This window comes from Streptopelia decaocto (assembly GCF_964273445.1).
Source record: "Streptopelia decaocto genome assembly, chromosome: 24".
Taxonomy (NCBI): domain Eukaryota; kingdom Metazoa; phylum Chordata; class Aves; order Columbiformes; family Columbidae; genus Streptopelia; species Streptopelia decaocto.
In genome coordinates, this window is record NC_138679.1 from 3609754 (window position 1) to 3624331 (window position 14578).

General features: G+C 47.5%; 1 protein-coding gene across 7 annotated transcripts in view; it reads right to left on the reverse strand.

Moving 5' to 3' along the window:
* The window catches only part of KDM4B (lysine demethylase 4B), a 92391-nt gene that overhangs the window by 38672 nt on the left and 39141 nt on the right, over nt 1-14578 (reverse strand). For 5 of the 7 annotated variants that reach the window (XM_082072288.1, XM_082072283.1, XM_082072284.1 and 2 more), the window contains exons 8-10: nt 14029-14166; nt 1446-1642; nt 953-985 (exon numbers count right to left, since the gene is read on the reverse strand). In XM_082072288.1, the coding sequence (XP_081928414.1) occupies nt 953-985; nt 1446-1642; nt 14029-14166 (368 nt within the window). The remainder of the gene's footprint in view (nt 1-952; nt 986-1445; nt 1643-14028; nt 14167-14578) is intronic. The other 2 variants (XM_082072285.1, XM_082072290.1) reach the window with 1 other exon arrangement.

Genomic DNA, 14578 nt, shown 5'->3' on the forward strand with positions numbered 1-14578 from the left:
CTCCGACCACGCTGCTGTTCCTAGAGCTGAAAACATGGTAGGGATAAAACCTCTGGAGAAGAGCAACATCGCGCAGGTCAGTTATCTGCCCAAGCACCCTATTCATTATGTGTTTTGTGGCATAGATTCAGTGGGGAACACACTTTCCCATTTCAGCACTTGTAAAATAATGGAAAATGTAGAAAAGGCACGACCCAGGGACCACCAGCCCAAAGCACCAGCAGGTGACCAAAACCTCCTGGAGGACAATGAAGAGATAGAATGCATAAATAAATAAATTCTCATTAAATTACCATGTTAACAGTGCTTAAGCTGTTCCTCAAAGTCCCTCACCAAGATGGCCTCAGAAACCTAACGCCTATTTAAAGCCTTTTTCCTGGATTTCAACCGACTGAAATTACGAGCAGAATGTTACATCTGGATGAAGCGGCACAAACTATTCCATGAGTCTATACAGGAGGGCACACGCTTTACATCTGAGTACATGAAAGCCCTGTGATAATTCGATTTCCTATAATATAGAGTCTCATTCCTCAGCCAAGCTCGATGAGGAAGAAGTTCTGCCATGGGCAGCCTGTGGCCTGAACACTTGTTCAAATCCACTTTCTGGAACAGCAGCAGCTTTTTATTAACCAGTGACCAGTCAGCTTATCCACCACCAGTTAACCAGTACCCATCACTACTAGTTCAGCAGATTAACTGCCAACTCAAGAATGGAAAACCAGAACAGGCACGAGATGGCTGAGCTGCCCTAACGGCGCCAGAGGAGATCGCAGAGAACTGCGTCAAACCAAGATGAAGCAGGGAAACCTCAATCCCAAGGATTTTCTGTGCCCTTTCAAGGAAGAACACATGAAAAAACTAACTGGGAAACACTTTCAGAGTTAATGTTTTCAGAAACTTGACAGGAAAAAGAATGAAGCCAGTGAAGTTGGTGAGGGAAGCCACGTACCGGTGTTTGGTGTCCTCTTCCTCGTCTCCTATCCTATAAAGCAAGATTCCAACAGCAAAAGGTTAGCATGCCAAATTTGCAACTCAAGCATGCTGTAATACACAAAACCCGCAAACTTGCAGAAAATTAATACAGAGATCAAAGGGAGCACGGAAAGGCATGCATTAAATCCCTTTTGCAATTGATGGGATATTTTCCCCTCCTGCTGTCTGATAAGTGAAGCTATAAACGTTTACTATGGATTTCTTTTGTTTTCCAGGATAAGAGATGAGATGTGAGGGGCACACAGCGTCCTACTTTCTGAAAACATGTGCTTCTAGAGTATTTAAAGCAAATAGAACAATGAAGGCGCACATAACCCAAGAAAAATTACAAGAACTGTTAAAAAGAAGGAAGAAAACAAGACAAGTTCAAACTATCCCAAAATTTAGAAATTAAAATCAAGCAGAGCGCTCAGACACAACTCTCCTATTGTTGTTGTTTTGCTCTTTACCTGCGAAGCAATTTCGCCTTCAACTCTGCCTTGGTCTCATTCCAGGCATCCAGCTCCGGGCTGCTCAGAGCTGTGGGTTTCATGTGGTCCAGGACAGCAATGTCTTTGCCTTGTTTCCATAAATCGTATCGTTCCGGTTGCAGAACCCGCACAAAGACATCCATGGAAATCTTCACCATGTCTTTGCGGCATGTGCACTGCAAGAGAAACCCAGACACCGACACGTGGGTATTTCAGGTTAATGGAAAGCACCGATTCTGGAGGTCCTGGGGACAGCAGGGTGACCATGAGCCAGCACTGGGCCCTTGTGGCCAGGAAGCCAATGGGACCTGGGGTGGGTTAGAAGGGGGTGGTCAGTAGGTCAGAGAGGTTCTCCTGCCCCTCTGCTCTGCCCTGGGGAGACCACACCTGGAATCTTGTGTCCAGTTGTGGCCCCTCAGTTCCAGCAGGACAGGGAACTGCTGGAGAGAGTCCAGCGCAGCCACCAAGATGCTGCAGGGAGTGGAGCATCTCCCGTGGGAGGAAAGGCTGAGGGAGCTGGGGCTCTGGAGCTGGACAAGAGGACGCTGAGGGGGGACTCATTCCTGGGGATCAAGATGGAAAGGGGGAGTGTCAGGAGGATGGAGCCAGGCTCTTCTGGGTGACAACCAGTGACAGGACAAGGGGCAATGGGTTCAAACTGGAACACAGGAGGTTTCACTTGAATATGAGAAGAAACTTGTTGGGGGTGAGGGTGGCAGAGCCTGGCCCAGGCTGCCCAGGGGGGTTGTGGAGTCTCCTTCTGTGCAGACATTCCAACCCGCCTGGACACCTTCCTGTGTCACCTCATCTGGGTGTTCCTGCTCCATGGGGGGATTGCACTGGATGAGCTTTCCAGGTCCCTTCAACCCCTGACATTCTGGGATTCTGTGACTCTCCTGCCCTTGGCAAAATGTGAGACAGCCCTTCTCTGAGGGCACCTGGAGACCCTGTTCCCAAGGATTTTCTTCCCTCTCTGAGCCCACCAACCGAGCTAAAGTTTCCTGGTAACTGATACCAAATATACTGCTTGTCCGCCATCCTACAGTCATTAGACAGTAATAACTTTGGCCGATGTAACCCGGTCTGCGCCTGATCTCAAGCCTACGCTCCCTCCATTAGCCGGCCTCTTGCTGAGTTTCTCAGGCTGAAAAGAGATTATTAATATCGCTTCATAACTGAAAAACCCTTAAAGGAACAAAAGACTAACCTAGAGAATGAGGTAGTTAAACTTCGTAATTATACATCATGACATGGCATATAAATCCTTCACAAAACTAGAGAGAAATAAAAAAGGCTACAACAATAACTACATCCCGCATCTAAACCACACCTGCCCAAGCCAAAGAAAATGTGTATTATTCATTTCAACTAGCACACGCTCATTAAAATTAACCTCTGCAATTGCACCCTCGCGATTGCACACGCCTACGCAAGGGCTACTTACAGGTGGTTTTACTTGGATGTGTTTGCTCTGATAAAGCACAGAATTAACAGACTGAGTCTAGAGCGGGGATTGTCACCCAGGACACAGATGCAGCCTGAACGAGCGTGTTCAGAGAGGGACACAGCGACACCCCAGAGCCGCTCGCCCCGCGGGGCTGAGCTCTGCTGGGCTGCAGGCAAAGCTGAGCCTGGCTTGAGCTCCGCTCTACGGTGCAAAGCCTTGCTCAGTGTGCTCTTGCACTAAATCGCTTTTCAACTTCAGCTCGAGGCTGAGGTAACCAGAGCCACTTTGCAGGGCTTGTTTTTCACACCTTTTCAAAACTATTCTCTCCTTTCTCAGCAGAAACGCAGGAAATTAAACTTACTTGTCCCCTTCCTTCCTTCATTTTTCGCTACCATTACTAATACAGCCATAGTTAGGAGAGAGAGAAGAGGCTCTTTCTGTGCAGTTCTCTGCTATCCCCCTTCCCTCTCAACTCCTGTTTCCATGTGCAAAGCCTGGCGGGTGGGAGCTTGGATGGACAAGCACTTTCAGGAAAACTCCATTCGTTTGATGAAAAATTGCATGGGACAGAAAGGCTGGAAATGTAATTTGGCCGGAGAGCGGCAGGAACACAGACGGTACCCACGCTTCCAATTCCCGGCCAGGCAGAAGCTTTTCACCGGCACCTCCATCAATACTGGCTTAAGGGATTTATATTGAGCTGATTTTCCAATAACTTTTCCTAAAGAAATTTTAAAAGCACCTGTGCACGGCTCCAAAGAGGAATACAGCAGAGCACCCATCAATGAGCTACGGAGATTGACCTTTCTCTGCCTTCACAAAGGATGAAAAACGGCTTAAAAGGGGAACAGTCCACTTTGTGATCCTAACCCGGAACCAACACGCCGCGGCGCACAAATGTCAATTCCTGCAAATCGAGCGGAGCAAATCCTGAGTCGGCCGGGTCCAAAGGTCTCCAGTACAGTCTCCAACCACCGCCAGAGCTTCGGAGCCTCACAAAATGTAAAGTACCCACAGATTATCGAGAACGCGCACGCCGAGCTACCTGGATGCTGCTCAGAGAAAGGACGCTGGGCCGCGATCCCCAGCGCGCCGCAACCCTGCGGAGCCAAGTTCCTTTCTTTACACAAATCTAACATGATGTATGTTTACATTTCAATTTTAATTTCGTTTTATTGCTCTCACACTAGCGAGCATGAATAATTTACAAAGCCTCTTTCCTTTGGGGCTCCTTGCAGAGCGTATGGTTGTATTTCCTCAGCTGCTGCCGTTGTGTCGTGTTCACGTTCCCATAGCGGCCGGAGTGTTTTCCACACCCTGCCCTCAAACAGCAGCCAGATCTGCTCATACGCTGGATGCTTCCAAAACAACCGCAGGGAAGTTCCTTTGCAATTAATGTCCTGCTCTGTTCCATCAGAGCCGCACAAAACCAGCCAGCTGCTGTTTCCCTGTCACCGATACCCATTTCCATGTGTTGCCTCCCCTTCCGTACACACAGTCGTATTTCTCTCAAAGTATTGAATGGGGGTCATAAACACACGTATTTCCTAGGACGTTCTATACCTACACCCTCAACCTCTGTCTCTTCCTATCCCGATTTCTGCAGAACGTTTCCTTCCATATTCCATACACTTAAACACCACCAGTAAAGAGAGATACGAAAACCTCATAACCGGGTGTCACGGTTTCTCTCATCTCATCCCCGTACACTCTCTCTCTCTGTACAGCCTTGTTTCCCCGGTACAGTCTCTTTTCTTTCCCCGTACGGGCCACCAATTAAATCTGTCCCGGTTTAAGGTAAGGCAGCAATAAACCATGGCAGACGCTCCCTGTTATCCCCTCACTTCCCATCACCCCTTTCCTTTAGATCGGAAAGATGATAGGAAAGGGGAAAGGAAGAGAGACTTATCAGCACCGAGTGCAGCATCCTAGGAAAAATGTGCTAAAACTCAGAGAAGTACAGCCACCTAAAGAACTGAGCTGAGAGAAAAATCACTAAAAGAGAACCGGTCTTGTTTTTAACAAAACCAGGACACCGGGATCTCCACATCGACCGCAACCCCCAAAAAGGTGGGTTGGGGATTAAAAAGCAGAACAAAACATCAGAAGAGTTTTAGGGTTAGCGCTTTGCCTTCGGTTCCAGGGGATGCGAGACCCAAAACAGCTAAAAGAAGAGTTTCCATCTTCACCACATCTGCAGGAACTTAAGTTGGTCCGTGTGAGGCTCTTCCCATGACTTTGTTAAGCACGCGGGATAAGGACGTGCCAAGGCGACCTTCGATCTGAGCACATGCGAAAACGCGATAAGGAAACGCACAGGGTGAAGCATTTTTCTACCACAGAAAAGCAACGTTCTTCCTCTACTTATTATTTTACTATCTGCTACTCAAACTTGGAGACCATAGTAAAACATCTGACCACGCAGGAACCCTGTCTCATCAATAACAGCTCAAAGACCGATAGCAGGAAATTTGTGGCTGCTGCATATGTAACTGTTATCTTATTTGCAATATTTTTTTTAAATAAAAACACTAATAAGTCTCTATAAAATAACAGTCAAATAAAAAGACTGTCTCCTTGAAGTAATAAAATCAAATGATACATGGAAAAACGCAACCTCGTTCAACCTCAACCTTGGGCGTTGTTTTTGTGAGGATATTTGCCCAGCTATTAACACTAAACTGAACCCCAGCTGTTCCGTAAAGTTAATGTAAAATAACCCTTCTTCTGTAGAAATAGTCATAAAATGACCTATTTAAACTGGCACCTCTGGTTCTCATGGAAAACCCCCTCGCGTTTGGAGGAAATCAGGGCCCTCCGCGCAGTTTAACACTCAACCAGTCGCCCACTTCGCCTTCATGGAATTTTAAATATAAGAAAGCCCAACACGCTCGAAGTTGAAGTTCTTGCAGCTATTATGCCACCCTTAGACACCAGACCTAAATCTTGGCTTAAAGCTTTTGTATTTTCATAACAACAAAGCCTAAAAATCAAGTGACTGGGAAAGAACAAAGGTTTCATTCCAAAGGCAGCTGAGAAATCCTTGTCGTGCGTTACAGAACACGTGTTGCTAACGCAGACAACACTCAATGTCTCTCCAGCAATTCCCAGGACAAAGTGTAAAGTTTCAGGTTTGGGGAGAAACACAAAGCCCTCCGAGTACAACACTCTTCATCTGTTATTGGATTACAACTGTGTTACTTGAGATCTAGTTACTACTCACCCAACGTGACAGAATAGACCAGTTTGGGCTCCAGTGGAACTTTCCGTCCCCTGCACAGCGACGGTCTCAGCGACAGCCAAAGTGACAAAGGCACCAAAATTGCAAGTAGGTGCCTGGAAGATGCGTGGCAGCTATTCTGCAAGTAACTGAGGAGTTAAACTCGGAGAAGAAGGAGAAAAACCCTAAAATGCACCGTTTGTGTGGTTAATGGTTGGTAGTTGAAAGCTTGTGGGAAAGAAGATAAGTCTTGACCCCCTGTTTCTATGGTAATTACCAGCATTGCCCTGAGTCTCAACAACAAACCAGTTCATTAGGAAACGCACTGGAAATCCTCCACAGAGCTTCACAAACAAAACAATTAGGCAAAGATCTGCAAGGGCTCCCCCTGGTCCCGGTTGCAGGGTTCGCTCTCTCCTTCACTCCTTCGCTTCCAAAGTGTTCCACGTGGATTTCTGGGGGTTGAAGAGCTGGGTGAGCGGCAAGTGGGGTAAATGGGGAGTCAGGTTTACCCCACTCCGCTCCTCTCTCACTATTGTCCAGACTGCAGCTGTAAGGATGCCGACTGGCCCTGAATCTGTCTCAACTCTCCGCAATCCTCATCCCGAAGAGCAGACACAAGCACAGCAGGGGCAGGATCATCATCTCGGCGGGGCCCTGAGCGATGCGTCTCAGATAAGGCTCAAACAAGAGAAGGAAACTCAGCAGCGCGACAAGACAGGGATTCAATGAAGCACCCGTCCCTTTCTATTTTGACAGGCTCATTCCAGTACAAGGGATAAACAAAAATAAGACTTTTATCCAGTGGTCATGATGCGAACATCATCCCGAGCTTATCTCAAGGTATTTCTTCCGCATCACAAGACTTGAAGTGGGCGACAGTTTGTGGCCGAGCACGTAGGTGTGTGGGAGCACGAACCGCGCGGTTCGGCAGATCCGGACACACCGGACAGCCCTTGCTAAGTGACCCAAGTCACCCTTTTATCTCCTGTTTGATCACCTACTTTTTAGTCGGTTCTTTTAAAGAGAAAGCCGGGTACTGCGCTGTATGACACACCTGTAAACCAGCACGGAGTAGAAACTCCACCATTCTGCATCCCATGTACGACAACGAAGATCTGTCGGCAGTTTGTAGGAACAAGAATGATGATGTTGGTGCAATATGAAGTGTCGGCGTCTAGTGACAACCCAAGGTTTGCTTCTAGCACGCTATCAAAGTCTTTCCCTTGGTAATAACGAGCGTTCCCCAGTAACATTTTTCAAGCAGATACGAAGCTGACAATATATATTTTTGCAATTCCAAATGCTACAACATAGAATCAAGGGAGGGCTGATGTATAAATAAGGGAGGAAAGATGTTATCTATCAATCCTAAAGGAAACAGCAGTCAAGACTCCTCTGAAAACACCACGTCAAATGAAGCGCTTCTGTCTCCATCCCACAATAATCTGGACCCACCTGCACGTGTGTTTGAAGGCGTTAAGAGAGTCAGGTGAGCACAGAGAAGCAGCAAGATCCGAATCCTGATGATTGAGATCGGGAAGCGCCGGCTCTGAGCCACCCCACAAAACCCCCGAACCCGCTAACGGGGAACCGAACTGGAAGAAGATGAGCAGCACGGCTACCAGGAGAGACAAACAATGACGCAAAATGGAGTGTGGAAAACAAAATAAGAGGCCGTTCATAAGCAATCTAGTCTCACTGCACTACAATAAATAGCGGGGTTTATTTTTATAGTGTTCTTTGTGCACAAAGCAAAGAGGCAGAAGGATAAAAAGCACTGCCTGCCGGTGCACTGAATGAATTTGGGTGGACATCAAAAAGGAACAGGTACCTGATGAGAAAGGTAATGCCAGTTCACAGCTGCGTTACACTTCGAGTTCTGCCATTCTGCAATTCATGAGCAGAATGCACTATGTTGTTCTTTATTCTCAGGTGGAAGGTAAGGTTGCTTTTCTTTCTTCGCGTCTGTCGGCCCTGCAGCAGCTCCAGCGCAGCGCACCACGCACAGCACAGCTCAGCACAGCGCCAGGGCAGCTCTAAAAGGGATTTCTGACGGCCCTGCCACACGAGCATCCCCAAAGCCAGATGACCCTTAAGCCTCCGCTCTGACACATGAGCGATCGGGGCTGGGAGACTTTATCAGGGACTCCTGTGTGACAGAGCAGCTGAACGAATAAGCTGCAGGGAGCACATTCTTCACATCGCTATTTACTGCGGGCACAAAGCGCAGCGCAGCCTCCGCGCTATAAATCTCGGGGTTAGCGAGGCAGAGAGAGAATGGGAGACTCTGTCAAGCCAGCGAGATCAGGACTCGGCGGGTTCAGCGCAGCTTTTCATCCGGAGATGCGGCAGTTTCCATCGCAGGCTCCCGGAGAGTCACCCTGAGCTGGCAAAGTCATGACGAAGCAGCATTCAAAATGTCAACAGCAGCATGATTTACACCTTGCAGTAATTAAGCTAAAGTAAATTAGGCTGAGCAGCATAAATAGGCCTAGTCTGTTTGTTTAAAAAAGCCCAGATCCTTCCCATTTCAGTGCTCTAACCCTGAGCAGAGGGGCCGATGAGCTGCCTGAAGCAGAAATGGCCCATTCGCTGGGGGAAGCAAGTCCTGGATGGTTTATAATTACATTCTGGATTTAAAATGAGTTTCTCAGATACCCCTTCTCGAGGGCAGGACATCCAGAGGTCAGGCCGGGTACCTCAGCACCCATATTATAACAACAACAAGAAATGAGGAGCGGGTTCAGAAGCAATAGGGTACATAAAAGACCACAGTCTGGGATCTGAAAGGCACCTCACTTGAAGATGCTGTTATACATCAGTAAAATCCGAACAGAAGAGTCTTCCTTGTCTTCCCCTCTCCCCAGGGGATGCAGAGCAGCAGCGCGGGACGGAACGGCACCGGAGCAGAGGGCTGAATGGGAATATTGCGCAGGATGAGGCGAAGGAAACTTATTTCAGAACATAAACCGCAGGATTTGGGAAGGAAGGGCAACTTGACCCCGTTTTATATTGGGACAGAGAATTCCAGCACTATCTCTGGAGTAAAGAGGAGATAAAATGAAGGTATGAAAATGTCAAGCGATAGTAACACAGACATTATCATCCAGGAGTGTCTGCTATTAACACAGAGGAATGTACAAGAAACTGTTCCCCTCCCATCCACTTATTTCCAGTCCAGTTGGCAAAAGAAATAGAAAAGCTGACCTGGGAGGGACACTTGAATTGTCTGTAAAACCACACGCTTGAATACCTGGAGACTTGCAGGCCACCTCGACTTGGGAAGGACACGTTACTACTTTACACTTTACTTTAAAAGGCTGTTTAGTCAAATCCACAGCTATTATCACCTTCTGTTTGCCCAGGGCTGCGTCCAAGAGCTTTCAGAAGCAAAGCAAATCAAAACAGAAACGCAGAAAGGAACTTCAGGCTCATGTAGCAAAGAAAACCTGCCCTTCGTTCAGCAGGCCTTCCTCACCAACCAAACAGGAGGAAGAACAAGGCAAAGAGTTAATGGAAGGCAAATGAGAGAAGACCTCCAGCTATGGAGAACAAAGGAAGATTTCTCCCTCATTTTCCAGGCTCTGCCTGTGCAGGTGAACTTGAACTACAGAATATCAAAACAAAACTGGCCCTACTCAACTGTATTATTTAATCAGTAGTGTTAAGGTCTAAAGCAGAGTATTCAGATTACAACTGATTCCTGAAATATTGTGCCAGCACCTCCAACACTATGAAAAATTATTTTAACTTGTTTCTTCTGGGTCTCTTAATCAAACAGGAATGCACCTCAAAACCCCTCCCTGCCAGAGCGTGATCTGCCCGTGCAGCAAAGCAAAGAACACGGACATGAATTCCCACTGCGGCTTTGGGAAGACACAGCGGGAGCAGAGCGGGGTCATCCAGGGGAGCCCCAAGAGTGGCCGAAGGTCTCTGTGCCACCCAGACGTGTCCCTGATAGTTGTGCTGTCCCAGCCCCGCTCTGCACAGGGATCAGGTCTCTGTGCCACCCAGACGTGTCCCTGACAGTCGTGCTGTCCCAGCCCCGCTCTGCACAGGGATCAGGTCTCTGTGCCACCCAGACGTGTCCCTGACAGTCGTGCTGTCCCAGCCCCGCTCTGCACAGGGATCGGATGCACCAAGCCAGCTGTGCTCGGCCTCAAAGTCACCTTGACTGGGACAAGCCAACTGCAGCACACGGTTCCTGGAGGACAGATGGAGACATTTACATTGACAATAAACGGGTAGCAGTTAAAGAGCTGATAATTCTTACACCTCTGGGCACAATGTCCAGCTGTAGGCAAGACATCTCTTTCCCAGTGGCAAGCACCACGTAATTAAAGACATGGTGTAAGGAGGATGTTACACCCCTCCTCTGAACCTACGGAGACTGACATTTGCTAAGAACACAGACCCATCAGTCCTGGGGATTTCTACACATCATGAGAGATGAATTCGGTCTGTCACATCCAGCACTGGGCCTGGAGGCTTGAGAAACAATTACCAGCAAGATCGGATCAGAGTGGAGAGACAAGCACCGGCGCTAACTGAAAACCTGAACCAGAAGCCAGGCCCAACCTAGAGACGCACCAAAGAACTCTGCTGAACACGTGTGGTAACCCATGTTCCAAAACCCACCAACTCCCAAATTGCCCACGTGAGCCTGGGACACGCTAAACAAAGACACACATTTATCTCTGTGTACTGACCCTATGTTTAGTTCATAAAGATGTTTTAGTCAATATGTTCTTACAGTAAGAGGCTACTTGTCAGCAATGGCTACAACTTCCATCTAACAACACGAAACCCAGCATCACATCCTAGTTACCGTCACACGCCTCCAGCTTCTCCTAAGCAGGTCTAAAAGAGACTCCAAAACCTCTCACCGGGTTCTCACAAAGCTTTGAACCAAACAGAACAGCTGGTTTATTCACCTGGGTATTCACCAAACCAACTTCCACTCGAATTTTTAGGCATCTCTTCATCCTGGTTACAAGTTTACACAAACATATTTACCCACTATTGAGTTTCCTCCACAACCCTGCAGCCACCACTTATTTTTGCTAATACTGACTCAACTCTACAATTAGAGCAGAACCAGCATCTGAGAAGCTGAGCTTTAAACTTCAGTGTGGTTAGTATGTATTTCCTTAGGGCCTATGCAGGTTGTGCTGTGGTTGGCAGAACATTCCATCCATCTGGCAGGCGATTAGCACGGCCCTGGCCGCATTTCTCCAAGATGAGCCGTCACCTGCCCATAGGAGCGCTCCTACGCCGTGCCATTGATGTATATCGCTCTCAGTAGAGCAGAATCCAAGTTTAATCCCCGGGATAACGTCCAGGAGAACATTAAAACGGGCTAATTTTGAACCTTACAAGATAGTTTTGCTAACCCAAGGAAAGGAAAAGAATCACCAGCTGGTTTCAGTGCAGTACGAGTACGTACCCGCGGAGTTCCCAATAACTTTATAAACGAGTATATGACAAGGAAAAAATACCTGCTCTGATGTGGACAAGGATAATCTAATTGTGCCCAAGAGCACAGTAATCAATATAGCCATATTTTTTTAATTTAGCAAACCTGCAGCAGTTAACCAAGAAACACACGCTCCAGGACGCGCCTCTCCACGAATTCTCTCTCTTCTCAGCTCCAATGTACACACTCAGCTCATATTTCATTACGTCCATGTTTAACTTAAAATGAGATTTAAACAAACCTTCTGCCCTTAGAGTGTAACAGCATTCATACCTCATCTGGAAGGTATCAAAGGGTTAATTAACACGTGTGCAGCGCGTGGTTACGGCACTATTAAATGGAAATCTCTCAACAGACAAGTGTCAGCGAGTGCAATGGAAATAAATTGGGCGTCTCCTTCCACACTTCAACTTGCTCTCCCCAGATTTGCTCCGAGCTCTCCATGCTGCTTGTTCAGTAATTTCACGCTACGCTGCTTAACAATGTAGGCATGGAGCTCAATCTAAAACTGCACTTCCCAAATGTCACTTGTTTGGGAACACATGGCTGAACCCAAAATTGCTTTTAATATTAAAGCGGGGCCTGCTGGAGCTGCTGCGGTTAAGGGTCTGTCAGAATCACCACGACAAACCCCATTTTCTGGGGTGTAATACCATGACCGTTTGCTACAGATAAACCTGGCACACAAGGTCACAGCAGACAAACACCATTTTTAAAATATTCCAACCAAATTTGCTTGGTGATTTTTGAGTACAAGACACTTGACGCTGATCTGAGGTCTCTGTGGTTCTGGGTTTTTCTGACCACCCGTTTAACTCCAGAACAAACTCTCATGTACGACTGGTGCTCCAGCCGGCCCTGGAGCCTCCACTTCTGGGCTGGTCTTGATGGGAATATGAAGAAGTTACAAACACCAACGTGGGGTTCCCTGCTTGCACAGAGAGGACAAACACACAACTTCGCAGCATGAAGGTTGTTCTGTTAGGAGAACCATTTCAGGTACCATTATAGCAGTTTAGAGGTGCTACCCCACTGGCAGGGAGGAGGAAGAGGGAGGAGGAAGAGGGAGGAGGAAGAGGGAGGAGGAAGAGGGAGGAGGAAGAGGGAGGAGGAAGAGGGAGGAGGAAGAGGGAGGAGGAAGAGGGAGGAGGAAGAGGGAGGAGGAAGAGGGAGGAGGAAGAGGGAGGAGGAAGAGGGAGGAGGAAGAGGGAGGAGGAAGAGGGAGGAGGAAGAGGGAGGAGGAAGAGGGAGGAGGAAGAGGGAGGAGGAAGAGGGAGGAGGAAGAGGGAGGAGGAAGAGGGAGGAGGAAGAGGGAGGAGGAAGAGGGAGGAGGAAGAGGGAGGAGGAAGAGGGAGGAGGAAGAGGACCTTTCGGGAACCTGATGGGCTGAGTTTGTTTCCCATGGGATGAGCTTCTCAGACAGCAGTTCTTGTGCCATCGGGTAACCAACTGCCTGTGGTTGCTGACGGAGGATAGAGAGCACCAAAAAGGGGGGAAAAAGCAGGAAAAAAGCTCCTGCCAGGTGCCAACCACCTTCCTTTGCCAGTAGGGTTAATGATGTTCACTTATTAAAAAGGAAAACCAGGAAGAAACAGCATGGGGGGGCTGATTTACACACAACATTGATCGCTACCAAACACAGTTCTGTGCGGAAATGGCTCAGAAATGGCCAAAGGCATCACAGCAAGAAGGTGGAGGGTTAAACAGGACGCCGGGATCCCAAAGCCATTCAGTGATCATCCACCTTTTACTATATAATAGAAACCTTTGTAAAGGGAAAAGGGACATCGCTACCTTGTCCCACAGATTGAGACACAGAATTGGTTTTGCCCAGAACAAAGAATGAGGATGCATTACAGAAGGTACAGAGTCAAGCTGAGCTGACAGCAGAAAAAGAAGGGAAGGAGATATTATACATGTTATTCTGGAGTGAAAGCCAAGGCTGCTTTCTGGAAAGGGATATCTAAAGCAATTTTAAACTGCTACCCCCACTGGAATAATTTCCCCTTTCCCCAAAGATTGTGTGGAACTGAACCCTAATTTTAAAATTTGCCGATCCTATGCTAAAATCTTATTAAAGCTTTAAAGTATTTCTGGCTTATCCCTTCCCCTTCGATGCGTACCTAATGAATTGTATTGTTATGTCAGTCACCTTATTCACTGTGAAATGCAGTTTAGATGTATCAGAAAACTAAGCCCGACTTACTAGTCCTCAGAATAACATCGTCATAAGGCGTATATAACATCCAGCATTTGAGAAAGTCGCTCCTGTGCCCTCAAAATGACACGAATTATCGACAGCTATAAAACCAGGGTGCAATGAAAGAGCATATTGTCAAAAAAAGGCGCTTTCCGTTTTGTTCTTAAGGGTAAATCCCCCATGTTATTCCTTTGCGTTTCAGGAGTCGACACCTACCTGTGTTGCCATTTTTCCGTAGTCGATCCATCGCAAAGTGGCAAAGTTGGTGGATTCGGCGCAGTTGAAGCCGTGGTTGAAGCCAGCGTGGTAACCGTAGGGAAATGTAATCATGAACTCGCCAGCTTCCTGGGTGATCTGGGAAACAACAAGGAAGAGATACCCCACAGATCAGTCGATGTTGCAGCTTGACCACAAAGACCTATAGAAACCAAATTCACTGGATAAAATGTCTTTCAACTGGAGACAGAACAGCCACTGCCAACCTGTTGCTAAAACCAGAACGACTTCTTGTTAACTGCAGAAATCTGGAAGTATTTCTATTAAGAAGACAGTACAATGGATGGAAGGGGTCACAAGATCTGAACACTTAGACTCGCAGGCTCCAGTTACAAAAAGGGTCTCAGGCTGCAGCTCTGAGATCAATAAATCTCAAAACTGTGACCAGTTCAGCTCCCGTCAGGTCCAAATCTGCGCAACCACTGCCACGGCAGAGCCAGAAAACTGGATTTCCCTCCTAACATGCACTGCAGGGTCCTGCTGAAGTACC